The sequence below is a fragment of the Phallusia mammillata genome, chromosome 7, assembly GCF_965637545.1.
Source record: "Phallusia mammillata chromosome 7, kaPhaMamm4.hap1.1, whole genome shotgun sequence".
NCBI classification, from domain to species: domain Eukaryota; kingdom Metazoa; phylum Chordata; class Ascidiacea; order Phlebobranchia; family Ascidiidae; genus Phallusia; species Phallusia mammillata.
In genome coordinates this window covers 23,159,741-23,179,208 of record NC_137258.1, presented here as the reverse complement: position 1 = coordinate 23,179,208, position 19,468 = coordinate 23,159,741, and the positions used below count along the sequence as shown (strand labels likewise).

The 19,468-nt window shown below is 33.0% G+C and overlaps 2 protein-coding genes across 2 annotated transcripts; both read right to left on the bottom strand.

Annotated features, from left to right (window-relative positions):
* Positions 1 to 6: 6 nt before the first annotated feature.
* On the bottom strand, positions 7 to 2,857 carry LOC145237151 (uncharacterized). The gene is made up of 7 exons (XM_080099911.1): positions 2,656 to 2,857; positions 2,160 to 2,327; positions 1,564 to 1,836; positions 1,165 to 1,270; positions 910 to 1,100; positions 254 to 365; positions 7 to 60 (listed from the first exon to the last, which is right to left on the bottom strand). Exons 2-7 carry the CDS (start codon positions 2,254 to 2,256, stop codon positions 15 to 17), a joined length of 825 nt encoding a protein of 274 aa, XP_079956037.1. The 5' UTR covers positions 2,257 to 2,327; positions 2,656 to 2,857; the 3' UTR covers positions 7 to 14.
* A 1,536-nt stretch (positions 2,858 to 4,393) lies between these two features.
* On the bottom strand, positions 4,394 to 19,443 carry LOC145237148 (uncharacterized). The gene is made up of 42 exons (XM_080099907.1): positions 19,008 to 19,443; positions 18,692 to 18,782; positions 18,151 to 18,327; positions 18,023 to 18,094; positions 17,488 to 17,661; positions 16,860 to 17,129; positions 16,560 to 16,665; positions 16,307 to 16,497; positions 15,146 to 15,257; positions 14,883 to 15,076; positions 14,710 to 14,821; positions 14,462 to 14,640; positions 14,285 to 14,396; positions 13,775 to 13,965; positions 13,507 to 13,618; positions 13,257 to 13,450; positions 13,043 to 13,157; positions 12,626 to 12,807; positions 12,381 to 12,492; positions 12,087 to 12,283; positions 11,631 to 11,918; positions 9,953 to 10,144; positions 9,695 to 9,820; positions 9,410 to 9,630; positions 9,101 to 9,268; positions 8,845 to 9,034; positions 8,653 to 8,767; positions 8,396 to 8,573; positions 8,241 to 8,325; positions 8,108 to 8,181; positions 7,718 to 7,855; positions 7,407 to 7,550; positions 7,105 to 7,265; positions 6,691 to 6,826; positions 6,520 to 6,623; positions 6,330 to 6,436; positions 6,176 to 6,243; positions 5,960 to 6,079; positions 5,764 to 5,898; positions 5,569 to 5,708; positions 5,368 to 5,503; positions 4,394 to 4,660 (listed from the first exon to the last, which is right to left on the bottom strand). Exons 5-42 carry the CDS (start codon positions 17,576 to 17,578, stop codon positions 4,592 to 4,594), a joined length of 5,565 nt encoding a protein of 1,854 aa, XP_079956033.1. The 5' UTR covers positions 17,579 to 17,661; positions 18,023 to 18,094; positions 18,151 to 18,327; positions 18,692 to 18,782; positions 19,008 to 19,443; the 3' UTR covers positions 4,394 to 4,591.
* Between the last annotated feature and the right edge of the window lie 25 nt (positions 19,444 to 19,468).

Here is a 19,468-nt window from a genome sequence, read left to right as displayed (position 1 = left end):
TTAGTTTGAGATGATTAATAAATGTTTTCATTTGTTGACGAAGCTACAGAGTCAACATTCCTGAACAACATAATTAAACATTTTTTGTTTGATACCGTAGTTAAAAAAAGTTTTACTATAATATTCATAAATAAAAGTAAAGTAAGTAAAACAGTATTATGTTAGTAGATTAGCATGTTTGCATTGTAAACAACAAACTATTCCCAACTGATTTTTTTTGACAACATGACTTGCCAGTATTTGCAGTACTTACCGTTTCCATGTAATAGTAGGTATTGGAAAGCCGTATGAAGTGCAAGTAAATATTTGTTGGACTCCAATTGTTACAATTTGTGCACTTGGAGATGTAGCGATGTTGGCAGCAACTAAAAAGAAAATCCAAGAAATTATTTATTTGTCACCAAATGTTTTAACAGTGGATAGAGTAACTTAACTGACAAGTGTAAGTAATATGACTTACAAGCCTATTAGCTTTTGGAAAAGGTAAAAAACTACACCAGAAGCTGTCATAAAAACTTTACTAAACATGTATACATTTCAAGCACACAGCTCTCTGTGCACATATAAGAAAATTTGTTTGTTTCAATGTGTTCTATACACTTTTGTCAGGTACAGGTACAGTCTCATAAACTGACATAGTGCTGCTATTTGATGACCTTTTCCTAAAACAGTACATTTTTCATTCTGCTTAATAGTAAAATGTTTTTTTATTTAATTAGAAATTGTCTCTTGCAGTAGATTTTTTGCCACAACATTTTTCAGAAATGCATAGACCATTTTAACAAAACCAATGTAAAAAAACATTATTTTGCTAATACTTTAGTGCTGTAATGTTATGGTTGTTTCTAATAAAGCATTTGGTTAAAAAAAGATATTTATATAAAACATTAGATAGAATACTGTCCTCACCATTAACAGTGAGTGTCCTGTCTATGTTCCCTCCTCTATTCCAGTTTGTAGGTTTGCAAACATATTGTCCACCTTCACCAGCCTGTGTCCCTGGTTGGATGTAAAGAGTGGACCGACCAGTGAATCTATTAACATTGGTTGAACTTTGATAGACTTTGCTGGAACTTGATGTGGTAACTTGAGCAGAATTTCTGTGAAGTAGTTAGGCATAGTGGTAAAGTAATAAAAGTTTTGCGAAGTTTATAAGTTTGTTACCTGAACCACCTGGCTGTGGGACGTGAGTACCCTGTTATTGTGCAAGTTACCGATTTTTGCTGGGTAGAAGATGCAGTAATAGATAAAGATGTGAGAGTTGATTTGACTGTAAACAAACAAATCTAATCAAAATCACAAATCGTTTTTTAATCTATCATGTTTAAGTTTTGTTTTAAAATATTGTTTTTGACACAATATTCGCTAAAAATACATAAACTAGGGTTAATTAGGAAACTGGAATAAACAATAAGACTGATTTTTTACATTTCTTATGGTAGTCCTGAAATGTTTAAGAACATGTAGGAATTTAAACAGACATTTTTTAGAGCACAAGGCAACAATCAAAGCTGCCTTTAATTTTTACGTTTTCTGGAATGTATATTCACATTCAAAGTTTACCTTGTTTAACTTCACTGCTGACACTTAGTGGACAAGATGGAATAGTGAAACCTTCAACATTCACAGTAATTGTTGTGTCACTTGCAGGCATAGTGAGTGTTTGAGTTGAACTGTAGTTTGTTGTTGATGTTTCAAGTGAAGTTGTTACTCCAATAAAAGTGTAGAAAATATCCAGTGGTTGTGAAGATTGACGTGATATTGAAATCGCTACATTAAATTTTTGTCCAGCTACAACGTTGTACTCTGATTGGTCAAGTAAGAGTTCTCTGGTTTCTGAAACAAACTGGTTTTGAAAGAACCAAACAAATCTGCAATTTGTTAACATCATAAATATTTTTCGAGGAAAATCTTATGGAATTGTAGCATTGTAAATTTCACACTTCTTAAATTATTGGCATGTTGCATCCTTGAAGTGAACTAGTCTGTAACCTAAATATAGTCTGGAGTTGAAATTGACACATAAATAAAATCAACAATATTGCGATGTGATAATTGCAAAACAGCTAATTTAACCAAGTCGAGATTAAAACCATTCACGCTGCAAACAAAATATTTATTATGTGTGGTTATGCCTCAGTGAAAGTTTCAATCTGTACCTGCATAGGAACAAATGTAGAAGCGTTCCAAAGTACATTGTGCAATGTACCATGTCCAAACATAGTTTGAGCCACTCCTTTTTCCATGAAAGAACATACAATCTCCATTATCACTTGGTTGATTAGGTTGCCATGCATTATACCCAGTGTGGGTCCATGATGATGATTCTGGTGCAAGGAAATGTCAATAAATACAACTAAAACGTTGATGCCAATAATGTTAACACAAATGTTTAAATTTACTTTACACAATCAACTTTGACTTTTTTTGTAAAATTAGTAATATTTTTTCATGCTAATTTTTCAGGAATTAAAATCTTTGATGAAAAAACTGTTATGTTTTCAAACTTGAGTATTTGACTAAAACACCTTTTGTGGAATATACTGTCCCATTAGGCCATTGATATGTATCACCCACTCTGTGACCTCCAGTGTAAGCAACTGTGGCAAATAATGAAATTAATTTAAAGCAAAAATATAAACATTTTGAGCTTACGAATTTCAGATCCAGACCATCCATTATAATCATTAGCTTGTTCAACAAGTTGATCTTGTGTTTGTTCATCAGGAATGCTTGTAAGTTCTCCACCACCATTTTGACAAGCAGTTTGAGCCTCAGCATAAGTTTTTGTTGTTCCGAACAGTCGAAAATATTGACCTTGACATGTGACCCCACCTAAATACAACCAAAATTTTATTTAAACATAAGGTAAACGTTGCTGAAATTTGTTGTTTACATGCATACTCACCACACATTGCTACATTGCAGACAAACAAGAAACAAGCTGCAAAACACCAATACATTTCGCATCAACAGATTATATCCAGCCACTGTTACTAACACTATGCTCTCACACACTGTGTACTTAATTTATTTCCATCTTTCCTGAACTTAAATAAACACAATGTACCTGATGCTGTTTAAAGGTCTGCTCGCCCACATAAGGAAACTCCTACTAGCTGTAAACATTGCATTGCAGGATATACATAATGTGTTTCAGGTTTTTACATAACAACTATAATTCACAACTTAACACTGCACTGCCAAAAATCTAAATAAAACACTATATTTGTGAAAATTCTATAATAAGTCACAACAAATTATGCCGCATTCAAACTGTCCAAAACAAAGTGAAATAAGAGCACTAATAGGATACCTTAAATTCCATAAAATTAGGCTAATAAAAAGTTTAATACACTGTTTAACCATTCATCACAACATTTACAGCAATTAACCTAGTAAATTAAAGACAATGTTTGAGCTTCAACTGTGTACATTCCAAGTTGAGGTCATTTCTTGTGCACAAACTTCTTGGAAAACAGTTCTGTGGAAAGTATTTCTTATGATTCTGCCTCAAAATGCAAGATTTCATGCTTGTCACCATTTTAAATACATATTGTTTATTGCATCCAATTTACCATTTTTCTGTCATTTTTGCTAGTTTTCTTCCTCCTGCAGGCAAAAACGCATGGGTCCCACATATGCATAAAGTTATATATAAATAAGGTAAAAAGTGACATAGGGACATAAACTGCATCATAAGCAAACTGCTCAAATACATTTACTACAATATGCACAAACTGTTAAAAATGTATAGAATTCAGTCAGTTTTAGGTGTTTAACAGATTACCTGTTGCAAAATAAAATTTGATAGAAGCAATTTGACATTACAACCAGCGTTGTTCAGTTTCAGTCTTACATGAGAAAAAAACTTTCTGTTTGTGATGATTGGTAAAATAACAAACTTGTAAAACTATGCTGCAGTTTCTTTTGACAGAGTATCTGCTGGTGATATTAGGGTAAACAGATGATATGTCTTTATACCTACAAAACTATGATTCAATAAACCTAAAACAGACAGGTTCACAGTAGATTCGTTGTGAATATAACAGAGGAAATGAGAAGAACAAAGGATGAGAAAAAAGAATAACCTAATAATACATAAAAAGAATAGTCGTGTATAAAAATGGTATTATGATAAGATTCACATTTTAATGTATTTTTATCAATTGCAAATCGCTGTATCTAAACCACAAAATATGCTATGTGCTTATAGTATTCCACTAACTGCACTGAACTGGTGGTAACAACTTTTCTGTTTATCTTTTTTAATCATTTGTCAAAGGCTAACACAGCAGCATTTCAACCACAACCTTTAAATCACATCCTTAACTAAAATACTCTATGCACATGTTGCATTACAAAAAAACTTTGGAATACAATTACTGTAACAAACTTTTCCAAACTGCTTTTATTCACTTTCTCAGTGAATTACATTACGTACTAGTTGTTGGATGTGTGTTGAGCAGTAAATATATTTGAGAGTTTTTAAAGATAAATATAAGTGCAGTAAAAAGCTATTAGGCAAAAACAAACAAACATCAATACAGTCATCTGCATAGAATATGATAATCAATCATGATGGAACTGTTTAGTTCATGTAAATAGAAAATGATTCAACCATTTTGTTCATCGTCAAGTAGCATGCCTTGTATGTCTCCTAAAAATACAAAGGGCCTAATCAATCACTTTCCAGTGGTTTGTTTGCTTACTTTATTCTGTTCCACAATGCAATTTTTTGCATTTTAAAAATTGCATTTTAATACATAGTTTTTACATAGGCATTCTGGTATGGGCAAAAGATTCTTGATTTACTATTTGTTGCTAAAATCCATTGTCTGTAGGCCTTGCAGCAAATTAAACTTTATTTCTTTAAACCACAGGTCCGCAAATAGTGGGTCGCGACCCAACTTCCAGTCTGGGTCGCAAAATATTTTAATTTTTTCATGAATATAAGCATCGCATCTATAGTATTAATGAACTTTCAGCTTTTTCAACCAAATTATTATTGCATTGTTACATATGACTACGTAACTGTTACATGCAGTCTATGTAACAACGCAATAAGTTAAGCATACCTCCGCAAGCAGTCATGCTTTTCTGTTACCATGTTGCTGAATAAATACGTTCGTTTACCTACCGTTTTATGTGCTGAGTTTCGCTTTATTTTGTGCAAGAAAATAGCAACTGACAAAAGCATAATAGCAGTCTTAGTATTGATATCTAGTTGCTTAGTATTTTCCACAAACTTACATGCTAACAAAATGCTTGGGTCACGATAATTTGGAGCAATTTTTTTAGGGTCGCGCCAAAAAGTATTTGAGGACCCCTGCTTTAAACAACTATACATCAACAACATGTCTATACCAGATTAAGAGCAAAGCAAGGAAGAGACTCTTTCACATCTTTCATTGTCCTAAACACATCGATTTTCTTGTCATCTTGAAACCGTGAGAAGAGATTCGACAAACAACAAAACATTGCAGTTCTAGTCAACTCATTGCTGAAAAACATACAAAGAATAAAGTCAACCTGAATTATGCATAGCTCATTTAAACAAACACTTACTTGGAACAAACCAAGACATTTCCTTTAATTTCATCACTTCTTATTGATTTGATAAAGGAGAAAAACTCAACAAACCCAGAAACATCAGACGGAGAATCATCATTATTCCAAGAGTCATAACCTATAAGTTTTGTGTACATCTGGAAAACAGACATTTGAGTTACTTCATGAATGCAAGCATAAACTTTACATTACATTGTTTCTGTTCTCTGTACTCTCCACATAAAAACTTTCCATTCCATGATGACCAGGTTGAGATTCTGTTTTACTCACACAAACATTCCCAAACTGTTTTGTAGTGTTTTGGTTGCTAGGCAACAGGCCAGAATCCTGTAGTGGCAAATATTGTTGGTGTGACAAAAGCTTCCAAATACACATTATGCATAAATACCTTTAAATTGTCTAACATTACAACCAATTCAATATTTTGATTTAAAATTAGTTTCCAGAATACTTGAAATTGTCCAGAAATTTCATTGCAGACCAGAACATCATTCTCACTTCCATAAGCCTGAAATAATAATGTATTGTAGGTATTAAGTAAAGTATCCCAAGAGATAAGTGTTTCAAAAAATCCTGACATTTATTCCGTAATGAATCATTTTACCGGTACTTTGTAGGCTTTGGTGTTTGTTTCTGTAAAATTGTCATAAATGTGTGAGTTGAAAGCTTCATCTAAAATATTGAATTGTAAAGATATAAATGTAAGAAGTGACACTTGATGCCAGCAGAGAGAATTTTAAAAATGACAAAAAGCTTACAAGCAACAGTTTGATGAGATTCAATTGTAACACTGGCAACTGTTGGTACATCCAAAGTTTGTTTCAGTAAATTAAATTGGGTTGTGACCAAGTTGGTTGTAGGATGTCTATAAAATTTGATAATATGAAATACATTAAGCATTTTTCAACTGGAGACAGGGAATAACTTGTATGTTTCTTAAGAACAAACCTGCTTAAACTGTCAATCACAGATTTAAATTGTTGCAAATCCAAATCAGTTTCACCAAACATTGCCAGTTCTGTCATGGCTTTGTACAAGAAAATGTATTGCTCCTAGTTATACACAAAACTAATGGCACATAAACAAATAATGTCCTTAAATAGGTTCAATATTTGTTACCTCGGTTTTTACTGTTCCCAATCTCTGCTGTCTCATGTGGAGAACAACTTGATAAACATCAACTTCTTCAGTTTTGGTAATTTTATCGATCAAATAATCAAGTGCAATAAAAGTTCCAGTTTGTCCAGATTCAGGTCTGCAGTATGAAAGTACAAAAAGACAATATCATGAGTAATACTTTGCCTGCCGCAGGGTAAAAGTACAATAATAAAAATGTAAAAAAATAAGAAATAATTTAAACTTTAGGACAGCTATCCAAGTTTGGTATGTGCTTGAATGAAAATGAAACAGCAAAAGCAACATAAATATATGATGGATTATGGTTATGTGTGGTTTGGTCTTTTCATTTTAACATTGCAAATGAGTTTAGCAAATTACACTTGTTGTATTAAAACTGTCAAGAAAAAATCTTACTTTGAGTGCACAACAGCAGGACATCTAGTTTTAATAGACGATTCAACTTCTTTCATTTTTTTATTTACATCTGACACAAAGTGCATGATTCCACTTGATGTCGCTGGAGTGCTGCAAACTGGCCATCCAATGTATTGAAATTGTGTGATAGAACGAAACTCCTAACAATTAAAAATAATGCCTGAATATGACAACTTCATGACAAACTGTCTAAACAGCATTATATGCTTTGTGGAATTCATTTAGGTTTACATGCTAATAAAACGTTTGCGGGTTGCAGATTAAGCAAAACTTTCACTTACAGATGAATATTGTCCACTTGCATCTTCCACACCAAACTTCCTTGTGATGTAACAACCATGATTAGTGACATCATCAAGTCTTACAATGATTGTTTCATATTCTTTCACACATCCAATATTGGGCCAATACTCTACACACCAATTCTGTAATCCAAAAATTGAATTGAAGTCGTTGTTCTGGGTTTGCTAATGCCAAACATATCGAATACTTTCTAAAGTTCTAAAATACCCATTCCAAGCAATTTTTTATGATCATTTGTTTGTAGTTATAAATATATATTCCCCTAATTTTAATTATTTAAAATGCAAACCTTTCCGTGATTGTCTGTGTGGTCCAACATAATTATAACTTGGGCATTTTGATTCCAAACCCTTCTCCAGAATTGTCCCATAGTTTTGTTGGTTGGACTTTCAGTAGTAAACCATTTATCTAAAACCTGGATACTTTCCTAAAAAATTGTGTCCTTTTAAATATAACATTTTTCTGTACATCTTACACTTTAAAAAAAAACTTTTTGTCTTCCCATTCGGGGTTTAACATATTGCCTTTATCGATATACTTTTTTAGCCCATTTTTGTTGAAAACAGCATGCTGCCAATGTCTAAACTAAACTAATAATAAGACAGATACTGACATACCCGAAATTAAATCACTAACAACATAGTACCACATATTCTGTTTTAGTCTTTTGGATTCTTACTTTTGTCAGTGAGATATTAACATAATCACCAGTTCCATCCATTACTTGAGGCCTGCTGCTTGTGGTTGTTAAACCTTTAAAGTTAAATTTTTATTTTGACAATTTAATATTATTTGTCAATGTTAATGCATACTTGAAACAATTTCATATGGATTTTCATGTGTTTCATTGCCAGTTGTTGAACATTCCTTGACATTGGTGTCACTTTCACAAAGTCTCTACAATGTGCATATTTCATTTAACTTACAATTTGAAAAGAATTTGTTTATGTTTCAGCATTTTACCAACTTCAAATTCTTTTCTGATAGGCTTGTGACCATTCTTTGAACTCTGCACATAGAATTTTTCAAGATTCTTTGAAGCAATTCTTGTTGCTTCCACTGTTTCAGTTTTCTTTGCTTTTTGTTTGGAAAAATCTTTTTCATCAGATCTTTGAAGAAAGTTTATTCTCAAACTAATTTTGTTTCTATAAAAAGATGAAGATAATAAATATTTGTCTTTGTATACACATCATGTTTTGAAAGTAAATTAGAAATGTATCTGACCTGTAATAATAAATAAGTGCTCCTAACAATGTTAGAACAACAACAAAACTTCCCAATCCAACAGATATTCCAACAGCAGCATTATAACTTTGTCCATTTGAAGGACTTAAACTTTCTACAAACATCAGCACATTAACCATAAGTCAAATAGGATTTACAGATCCATTTTTTAAAGTTTGATTGTTTGTTTACCTCCACCTTTTGAGCAATTTCCATCAATTTGAAACACAAGTTCTGAGCAATTGGAAGTTTGCACTTTAAATGATGCATCTATACTTTCATTATCTCCAACTTCTATTTCATATTTGGTTAAATTTGATGGCTTGAGGTCAACACCTACATTTTCAATGCTGTTATTGTTCCACTGTCTATTGTAGTAAACCTAAAAATAGGACAGGAAAAATAATATGTCAAAGAATAATTTAAAAAAAAGCTTTTAAAAACATACTTGTAAATGAGTTATTGCTTCTAACAATGACTGTGGAATGTTTATTTGAACTTCACAAGTTGAAGAAGATTGAATCATTTGGCTTGTTACATTCTGGAAAATGGCTGATGTTTTTGCCACAGCATGTGGTACTGCTATTTTCCCACCATGCTCAAAGTAAATTTTAATCTGAAATGGTGTTTGGTTATTACAATCAATTCCTACTGAAAAAAGTAAATTCATGTAACAAAGAAAAACAGTTTTTTAAATTGTGTAAATTATAGTAAGACTTAACGTATGACTTACAACTAAGTAACCAATTTTACATACAGATATATTAAAGTTGGCATCAGTTGGAAGTTTGTCAACAGTTGCTTCATATTCAAAGTTTGTTGTTGATGTTTGTGTGATAGTTTTGGTAACATTTTCCGATGTATTTAAGTCAACAACAGATATTGTGTAATTAAAAGTTCCTTCATATTTCAATTGATCTTTCCATTTCAAAACAATCTTGTTGTCATAACACTTGCTTGTATCAAGAATTTCAACACCTAAAAATGAGATATATTGCTATCAACAAGAAGACAAACAAAAATAATCCACAACTGAGGATACCTGAAAATAAACATATTGATGGATATGTTCCATTACATTTGGTTTTGTTAATTTCTCCTCCAGCAGTTATTACACTGCACAACGAAGTTTCATTGACTGATTCTTGATGATTGTAATTCTCTATGGCTACCAAAATAAAAACATCCCTTAAAAAGTGCACAGAAAACAGAGGATATTTATCGTCAGAATCATTTATTCACAAATTAACTTCCCTAAAATAATTGTATTATGATAAAACCTTAAAAATTTCTAACTCACTTAGGTTTTCTCTTTCTTTTACCCAAACTCCATTTTGTAAAAACATCCAAGAGTTGTTTTTATTATTTAGTTTGTGAAGAAATGGTTCTGGTGCTAAAGTTCCTCCTTTTTCTGTGCACTGCTCAAGAGATTGTGAGTAGTTTCGTTTTGTGTTGTATGAAACATAATACTGGCCGTTCTCCTCTCTAAGATCTAAAAGTAATAGTTAACGTAAGTTAAAAAAACACATATTTGTGAACTTGTAAATCTGTTAACTCAACAAATTTCAACAAGAGTCCACTTAAAACAACTAGAAGGGTGGCTTAGCACATATTGCCCTTGCATATATATACACTATAACCTATTTGAAAAAAATAATATATTCCCTACACTTATTTTATATTGGGTCCCATATCACACACTGTCTTTTATAACATTAGTTGTTTCTGCAGGCAGAAACTCATGGGTCCCCACACATGCAAAGTTGTAAATAATGCATTTCAAGAAATAACCATGTGAAAGTTTGGTATTGTAAGGTCAAACACAATGATTGGTACTGAGCATAAACAAACATGCTATGTGGAGTACAAACTATCTAAATTTTCTTCCATTTGGGTATTTTTAAAGGTTTTTCTATTGTATGTTCTATCTGAAAAATGAAGGGGTAAATAGCGAAAAATTAGACTAAAACACAACAATCAGCTGCTATTATTGGAAAATGGCACAAGCTGTCCTAATTTCATTCAATTCAGACTTTGTTAAAAAATTCACCCATTGGGGGCTAGTGGGGTAAATGTTGGGGCTACATGTTGGAAAACAACAATCAACAACCATAGATAGCACCCACTACAAGCTGCCCAAGTTTTATTCAATTCAGACATTGTTTAAAAAATTGTCCTATTTTGGGGGGCCAGGTGTAATGGTTTGGGCTACAGGGCAGAACACAAGAATCAACACCAAAAATGGCATACTCTACAAGCTTTCCAAATTTTATCCAATTCAGACATTGTTTAAAAAATTCCCCTTTTTTAGGGGGCTAGCGGGTAAATGTTGGGGCTACAGGTTGGAAAACAACAATCAACACCTAACAATGGCACAATGGACAAACTGTCCAAATTTCATCCCATTTGAACAATACTTAAACAATTCACCCTTTTTGGGGGGCTAGTGGGGTAAATAATTGGTCTCTACTCCAAAACTAAAAAAATATCTAATCACAATAACCCAATCCACAGTCCTGTAAATTTTTGTCCAAATCGGCAAATGTTTAAACATTTGGCCACTGGAGGGGCCTTTGAGCAACAATCGTTGATGCCTCTGACGTCATAAGGCTGTGTTCTGAATGTCAACTGCAAAAACATCCACCAAGCAACCCACAAACACTAGGAATGAATATATGGTTGCCTTTATAACATCACACAAAACTAACGTTTGTGGTGCGCACAAACCACATTTTACATTTTTGGGGCTAGCGGGGTAAATACTGGGGTTATCATGACAAACGAAGCAGATGGCACATCTACATAACTATATCTACCATCTGTGAAAGTTTCATCCAAATCCATCAAACATTTCAGGGCAAAAAGGGGTGGACAAACTTCAGGGAAGAAAAAAAAAAAGAAAAAAAAAGAAAAAAAAAAAAAAGAAATTGAGTAAAATCAAGATGTGTCCCATAATTAACCCAAGATAAATTGCTTACCAGTATTAAACTGAATCAGTTTGGATTTGGATTTTCCGACCAAATTTGTTGCCCAACATTTTATTGTAGAGTTCCCTCCAAATATAAGCGAGTTTTTGAGCCGTAGTTTTGATACAAGTTGATCTCCATTACTAATAGATGATATGTGTGCAGGGGATTTTTCATTTAAAGTTTGGCCATTGATTCTCCAGCGTCCAGTGGGTAGAGGTTTTCCAACAAATGTACAAGTGAATGTCTGTGACTGACTGAAAACTCTAGGTTGAGTAAAACTCCTGTAAATTGGTCCAACTGCAAAAAATACAGAAGGAACATGGTAATTTTAGAAGCACATGTACATGTGGAATTTTAAAATAAGAAGTAAAATGCTTGCTACATATACAGTATTTGCAAGTCTAAAAGCATGTAAGAATTCACTAAATTTTATTGTGTAAGTTCTAATAGTTATTGAGTATTTACCATCAACCTGCAGAGCACTTTGAACTGTTTTCAAAGTTCCATTTTTCACAACATTACTTGCATGGCAAATGTATTCACCAAAATCAGAAAGTACAGCAGACCCTATAGTCAGTGTGGACACAGTTTGATATGGAAAAGTCTTGGAGAATGTTTGGTACATGTTTTCTGTGTTGTTTAAATAAATGTTTGACAAACTCCTGTGAAGGATAAAACACTTGTCTGTTATAATAAACCATATTAAATAAGCAATAACTGAAAACAAAATCCACACATCACAACTATAAAATACATCACCTTGTCCAGTATACTTGTGGTGCTGGGAAACCAAATGAAATGCAATTGATGTGTTTACTTTGTCCATCTTCAATTGCTACTTGGCTGTGGCTTAGTGATATATTGACTGCAACTGTGAAATGTTATATAATTAGATGCAAAATTTTGTGTGAAAAAAAAATAAACACCACCACCCAAATGGTTTACAGTTTGAAGACTGTTTGAAAAAATACTTGCCAACTAATGAGTACTGTTTATTATTTTACCTTCAAAATGCATTGTTTTGTTTACTTGTAACCCAGGAAGATTATATGCAACACATGTATATTGACCAGTTTGTGAAATTCTTGTATATGTCACTGTTAGCAGAGATGTTGTGTTGTAAAGTCCTTCCTTTGTTGTTTGATATATAGCTGATGATGTGGTGTTTCCTATTTTGCTTCTATTCCTACACAACAATACAAAAATAAAAACTACTAATAGCTTTAGCTAAATATAACAACACTTTGCTATCAAAGGAAATGCATTGATTTTTAATATTTGTATAACTTTCAAGTATTGATTCATTCATAGCATTACATGGTTAACTACAAGTTAGAAAATATAAACAATTAACTTGTTAGCCTATCATGACAATAAACTTGCATTTCAAGGTTTTTATATAATACACAGTATTCACTTACCTAAACCATGTAACTGTAGGAGAAGGAAAGCCATAAGAAACACATCCAACTGATACTGTTTCATGTATTTTTGTCAACAAAATATGTTGGTGAGAAATTGAAATGTTTGCAACAACTAGAATGCAAAAAAACATTGCATCAGCATTTTTAGCATAGTTTGTTTGAGAAGTTTTGGAGAAAACTGTGTGCTTTCTATTGCAACACTTAGACCCACCTTGGACTTGTACATCAATTTGTTTGGCTGGACCAGCTTTCGTCTTTAAAGCTTCACATTTGTAAACCCCTGCTTCATGTATATCTTGAAGGGTGAAATACAAAGTCCAAACCATTTTGTTTTTAGTGTATGAACTAACAGTGCGTTGCTGGTAGATATTGTAGCTTGAATTTTGGTTAACTCTAGTTCCATTTCTAAACATATTTTGATTTTTATAAATCAAAAAAGTGTTAAAGTCTTTAACATTTACCTTGACCAAAATGTTGAAGGTCTAGGGTAACCATAAGATGTGCAATTAAATATTTGTTGAACTCCAAATGTCACAACTTTTGTGGTGGGTAAAGCAGTTAGATTGGAAGCAACTAAAATAAAAGAAAACAAATCAATAATTAATGACAACGGTGTGGTTTTGTTCACAAATTGGCAAGTAACTAAGTGCTATGTGCCAGTATTATTGTTTAAAAATACAAGTATTTTTGCTTTTGTGTTTCAGAAAAAAATCCATACAAAATGCACACCTAAAACTTGTACATCAGAGATCTTGGCAGATCCAGCAACATTGCTCGCCACTTCACATGTGTATTTGCCAGCCTCACCATAATCATTAAGCGTAACATAAAGTTTTCGAACTGCTTTGTTTAGTAATGCTGTTGTTTCTTCAGATGTTTGATAAATGTTGTTGTTTGTTAATGCAATATTGTTAATCCACCTAAACATATCAAATGTGCAACAATCAACCATTGTGTTACATCTACAATTACTACTATTGCTAATAGATATGATAAAGGTTTTGTCACCAGCTGCACCGATAAGGCCGTAGAGGTAAAAACACTATGCATTTATTGATGCTTACTGATCAATTTTTACAACTTTTAGAACTATTTACTTTGAAAATTGTACACAAGCACTTTTTTTGTTTAACTCGAAAGCATTGTTTTTAAGTAGCAATGAGTTAAGAAACTGCTTATTGATGAGGTACAATGTTTTAGTATGCAGTGAAACCAAGACATATTAATGCATCAACTTACTTTTTCCAGGTAATTTCAGGTATTGGAAAACCATATGAAGTACAAGAGAAAATTTGTTGAACTCCAAATTCAACAACATGTTCAGCTGGCGCCGCTGACACATTGGCAGCAACTGGAAGTGATAGTTAAGGCTTGGTAATAATCCCACATTTTAGTTATAGCTGAAAGAAATCATACCTTGAACCTGAACATTACTAGCCAGGTTAGTTTCACTTGTAGCTTCACATTTGTATTCTCCAGCCTCACTGATATGTTTAAGTGTGACATAAAGTTTTCTCACAATTTGAACTTCTACAAATTCTTGCAAAGTTTGATAAACATTGTCAGCAGATGTTAAACTTACTTCATTTCCATTCCTTACACACAAAACATCCGAGTTAAGTCCTTTTTAGCCAAACCATCACAGCAATACAATTAAACTTTACCATTTCCAAGTTATGCCAGATTGTGGATAACCCACTAATGTACAAATAAATACTTGTTGATTTCCCAAATAGAAAACATGTGAGATTGGAAATGTCGTAATATTTACAGAGGCTGAATGTAAAAAAAACATTATTAGCATCTTTTAATAGAGTGGTATATTAAATGAACTTACCTACAACTTCTATATCTGTTTGTTTTTTTGATTCAGCACCATTGCTTGCAACTTCACATGAATATTTTCCAGCTTCACTATATTTTTCAAGTGAAACATAAATTTTTCTAACAACTTTGTTTTGAGAAGTTGTAACAGCTTGGGGTGTTTGGTAAATGCTTCTGCCAGTTGATGAAGCCACTAAAGTTTCACTCCTGGAGCAAACATCATTAAACGTTCTTGGAAATTATTCCAAACATAAAGCTAGTACCAAGTTTTCTTACCTTGTCCATGAAATCTGAGGTACTGGATAACCATATGAAGTGCATGTGAATACTTGTTGGGCGTTGGATATGAAAACATGTGAAGTTGGCGTCACAGCAATGTTTGCTGGAACTAAAACATGGTGCAATTATTTAATGTTGAGACTACACTTTGTTGTTTATTGATGCGCTGCACTGTGGTTTCATGAACAGACTTCGAGAAAAATAAAAGTGCTATTTTACAATAAGTATGCACAGGTTTTTTTTAAGGTTTGGTTTGGGTGACCGCTAAGTACCGTATATAGTCGCCTATAGGTCGCACCACCGTATAGGTCGCACTATTAGTTTTGTGTTTAAAAATTGTAATTTAGAGTTGACTCGCACATAAGTCGCACTGAAAATCTAGGGATTTAAAAGGCCCTTAGCCTAGCTTTTTTGCATAAATAACCGGTGCAATTGGTTGTTTTTTACCATTGAACTGCATTGCATTGAAACCGAAAAACTATGTTTTCTCAACAAAGCGGGAAAATCCAACGCACGCTGATGTGCGTGTGCGCTCATGAAACTGTCTCGCATTGGTATGTGTGTGCACGAGCGAATGCACCCGTATTCGATAGTACATTTCCACTACAATTCATGTCTATAACGCGCACCCTTAATTTTTTGTTGAAAATTAGTATGAAATTTTGAGCGTTATACTCGAATAAATACGTTATATCCGCCCAGTACGCCAACCGGAAAATACGGTACTTGCCGAAAATTTTCAATTTTATTCCGACTTGGTGGCGATTTGCACTTATGTCTCGCGTATAGGTCGCACCTATATTTTTTTTAAATATAAGTAAAAAAGTTGCGACCTATACGCGAGTATATACGGTAGTTTTAAGAAAACGCAAGTGTTTCATTTAAATACCAAAAAATAGCAAGTCCAAATTTTGGGAAACCGCTGGAGAAATTTGGGGGACCGTTTTGGTCCCCCAAAACACCTTAAAAAAAACACTGTAGTATGCATTTCTAACTGATTCTGTTTTTTTTACATATCAATTTTATTTGCAAAAATAGTGATTGCAAAAATATGATTTTTGTGAGAAGTGTTTACACAAATACAATAAAAACTGCACAACAAGTTAAGGTAATGTCCATAGGATTTTTTTAAATTGTCAATGAAAAATCTCTCCTTACCATAAAAAGTAAGTGTCTTGTCTATATTTCCTCCTCCATTCCAGTTCGTAGGTTTGCAAACATATTGTCCACCTTCACCAGCCTGTGTCCCTGGTTGGATGTAAAGAGTGGATCGACCAGTGAAACTATTAGTATAAGTTGAAGTTTGATACACATTGTTGGAGCTTGATGTGGAAACTTGAGCAGAATTTCTGTAATTAGGTATTTAAGTTAGGGAAAGTAGAATTTATAAGAGGCAAGTTACGGTTTTTACCTGAACCACCCGGCTGAAGGAAGTGAGTACCCAGTTATTGTGCAAGTTACTGATTTTCTCTGAGTGGAAGACGCAACAATAGATGTGGATGTAAGTGTAGATTTGACTGTAAACATAAACAAACATATAACTACTCCCCATAGCTTTTTCGTAAAAATGGTGGAAACAAATATCTAGTTTGTATATCAGTATCTATTCTATAGACCTTAAGTGAGTTCTGTTGGGATATATATACATGTTTACAAAAATAATTTGACGTTTGCTTTCAAAAGTTGTCATTTTCCCAACAACAATGCTAACCTTGTTTAACTTGACTGGTAACACGTAGACAAGATGGAACTGTGAAACCTGCAACATTCACTGTAATTGTTGTGTCACTTGCAGGCATAGTCAGTGTTTGAGTTAAACTGTAGTTTGTTGTTGATGTTCCAAGTGAAGTTGTAACTCCATTAAAAGTGTAGGAAATATCCAGTGGTTGTGTAGATTGACGTATTATTGAAATCACTACATTAAATGTTTGACCAGCTACAGCACTGTACTCTGATTTGTTAAGTAAGAGTTTTCGGGTTTCTAAAACAAACAGGTTTAAGAAGTCTAAAAACAAATCTATTGATCACCCAAAAGTAAAATCTTTACCATCTGATCTAATAAAATAATGGCTTTAAATTTTTAGACTTTTACATGAAGGGCAAAACAAAAATAATAATGAATAGTTATTTTAAACACTGTGTGATTGAACAATATTGAAATAGCAAAAATTGAAAGTGATTTTCAACCAAAAAAAATCAGCATTGTAAGATTGTTTACTGAAATAATCACAAAATGATTTGCTGGGAACATAAACATAACCCTAACGCTGTACAGTTTATGTCCCAATGTAAATTTTATTGCGACAAGAAGCACTTCTATACAATATGTCTACTTTTACCTGAATAGGAACAAATGTAGTAATGGTACCAAGTGCATTGTGCACTGTACCATGTCCAAGCTCTGGTTGAGACACTTCTATGAAACATCATACATGTTTCATCATTGGTTATATCATTTCTTGGTTGATTAGATCCCCATGCATTATACCCAGTGTGGGTCCATGATGATGAACCTGGTGCAAGTAAATGAAAACAAAAAGATAGCATGCTGAAGTCAATATTGTTTAAGAAAAAAGGCACAAATGCATTTCAATTTTCTTTAAAGAATAAATTTTAATTTCTTCTCAAATGTCAGTAGTGTAATATTTTTTTCATGCCAATATTTGAGCAATTAGAATCTTTGATGAAAGACATTGTGATGTTCTGAAACCTGATTTGTAATATTGATTTGATTGAGGAAAAGAGCAAAACTTTTTCCCACATTAATTAAATTAACGAACAAGTCAAACAAATTATGTAGGAATACGAATAAATTGGGAACAGTGACAATGTTCACAAAATTTCGTACAGTATTTGACTAAAAATACATCTCACCCTTTGTGGAATAAACTGTTCCGTCTTGCCATTGAAATGTATTACTCACTCTTCGTCCTCCAGTGTAAACAACTGGGACAAATTAGTTACATTTATTTAAGGCAAAAACAACAACATTTTGTGCTTACATATTTCACCAGATCCAGGCCATTTGTTATTAGCTAGTTTAACAAGTTGATCTTGTGTTTGTTGATCAGGAATGCTTGTAAGTTCACCACCATCATTTTGACAAGCAGTTCGAGCCTTGGCATAAGTCTTTGTTGTTGCAGAAATTTGAAAATATCGGCCTTGACATGTGATTGCCTCTGAACATGACAAAAGTTGTGAAAGTTTATGTTACCCATATTCTACTGCACACAACAGATTCTGTGTACATAACCTTTATCCTCTATTTAAACACCATAGTCATATACACAAATGGGCTTAATAAACGTTCTGTTTTAGCACTATTTTTATTTTTACATGGTAATCAGTTCTAAAAATAGCAAAGTCCTAGACATAGGGCTTACTTACCAACTAATGCCAACCTATAGGCAATCAGAACAAATAAGACCGTTTTCAGATACATGTATTTTTGTTTCTATATGTAATTTACACCTCTAACATACAACAAAAACTTGCAATCAATCAACATTTAGACATACTGCTTACTTGGTGGAGCGGGTTTACCTTTATTTGCTTACTGCATTGTTTACGGAAGTATATTTCCACCTCAGTATTGATTCTCTATCTATTCCTGACTTGTTGTTGTGACTATCAGCTATATTTAAACATGTAGGAAGTGTTCGTCTGCCATGATATATATTCAAGTAACGTACATGACACACAGCAACACAACTTTAAACAAGAAATATACTAACATAAAGTATTTGTGCAAAAATATGACCTTTCTAAATATATTTCAAGGCCATCAGTAAGTTACCAACTTTATAACACTCACCATTCTAACAAATCGAAAAAAAACAACATAACAAAAGAAACTAACCTGGCAGGAAATGTTAACATACGTGAGCAACCTAAAATTCTTGAATGTTTTTGGATTAAACTTGAAAACCACCATTTTATTACAAATCGGTTACATCCCAAACAACTTCACATAGAACCACTTTCTTTTGCATAATGAGTCATGCCGCCAATTTTCAAAACTTTTGGCGCCATGGAGCGGTGTTGTTTTGGTTGTTTGGGGGAAATTTGGACTTATTATTATCGATATGTAGAGTTTTAAATTTGATTCGTAAGGGTGAAGTTGCACCGCAGATGAACTAACATTTTTAATGATAAATGTCACACATTATTAGCTATTTTCCATTCTACATATTAGCTATTCACCGGTCGTAGTGTTTTTATTTACTTATTACCACATGGTTGGGAAAACTATGGACATGTTGGCCCTTGTTACAAATCGTGTGCCGACATTATTAAATAGCACATACGATTGTAAGAGCA

Excerpts from the sequence above, each read along its gene's own strand:
- LOC145237151 (XM_080099911.1), bottom strand. The coding sequence starts at position 2,256 with ATGTTCTTTCATGGAAAAAGGAGTGGCTCAAACTATGTTTGGACATGG. Across the intron at positions 1,837-2,159 it reads CTACATTTGTTCCTATGCAG|AAACCAGAGAACTCTTACTT; the intron begins GTACAGATTGAA and ends AGTTTGTTTCAG. Across the intron at positions 1,101-1,164 it reads CCCACAGCCAGGTGGTTCAG|AAATTCTGCTCAAGTTACCA; the intron begins GTAACAAACTTA and ends ACTACTTCACAG.
- LOC145237148 (XM_080099907.1), bottom strand. The coding sequence starts at position 17,578 with ATGATGTTTCATAGAAGTGTCTCAACCAGAGCTTGGACATGGTACAGT. Across the intron at positions 15,077-15,145 it reads CCTCAGATTTCATGGACAAG|GAGTGAAACTTTAGTGGCTT; the intron begins GTAAGAAAACTT and ends TGTTTGCTCCAG. Across the intron at positions 6,827-7,104 it reads CCTGCTGTTGTGCACTCAAA|ACCTGAATCTGGACAAACTG; the intron begins GTAAGATTTTTT and ends TTCATACTGCAG.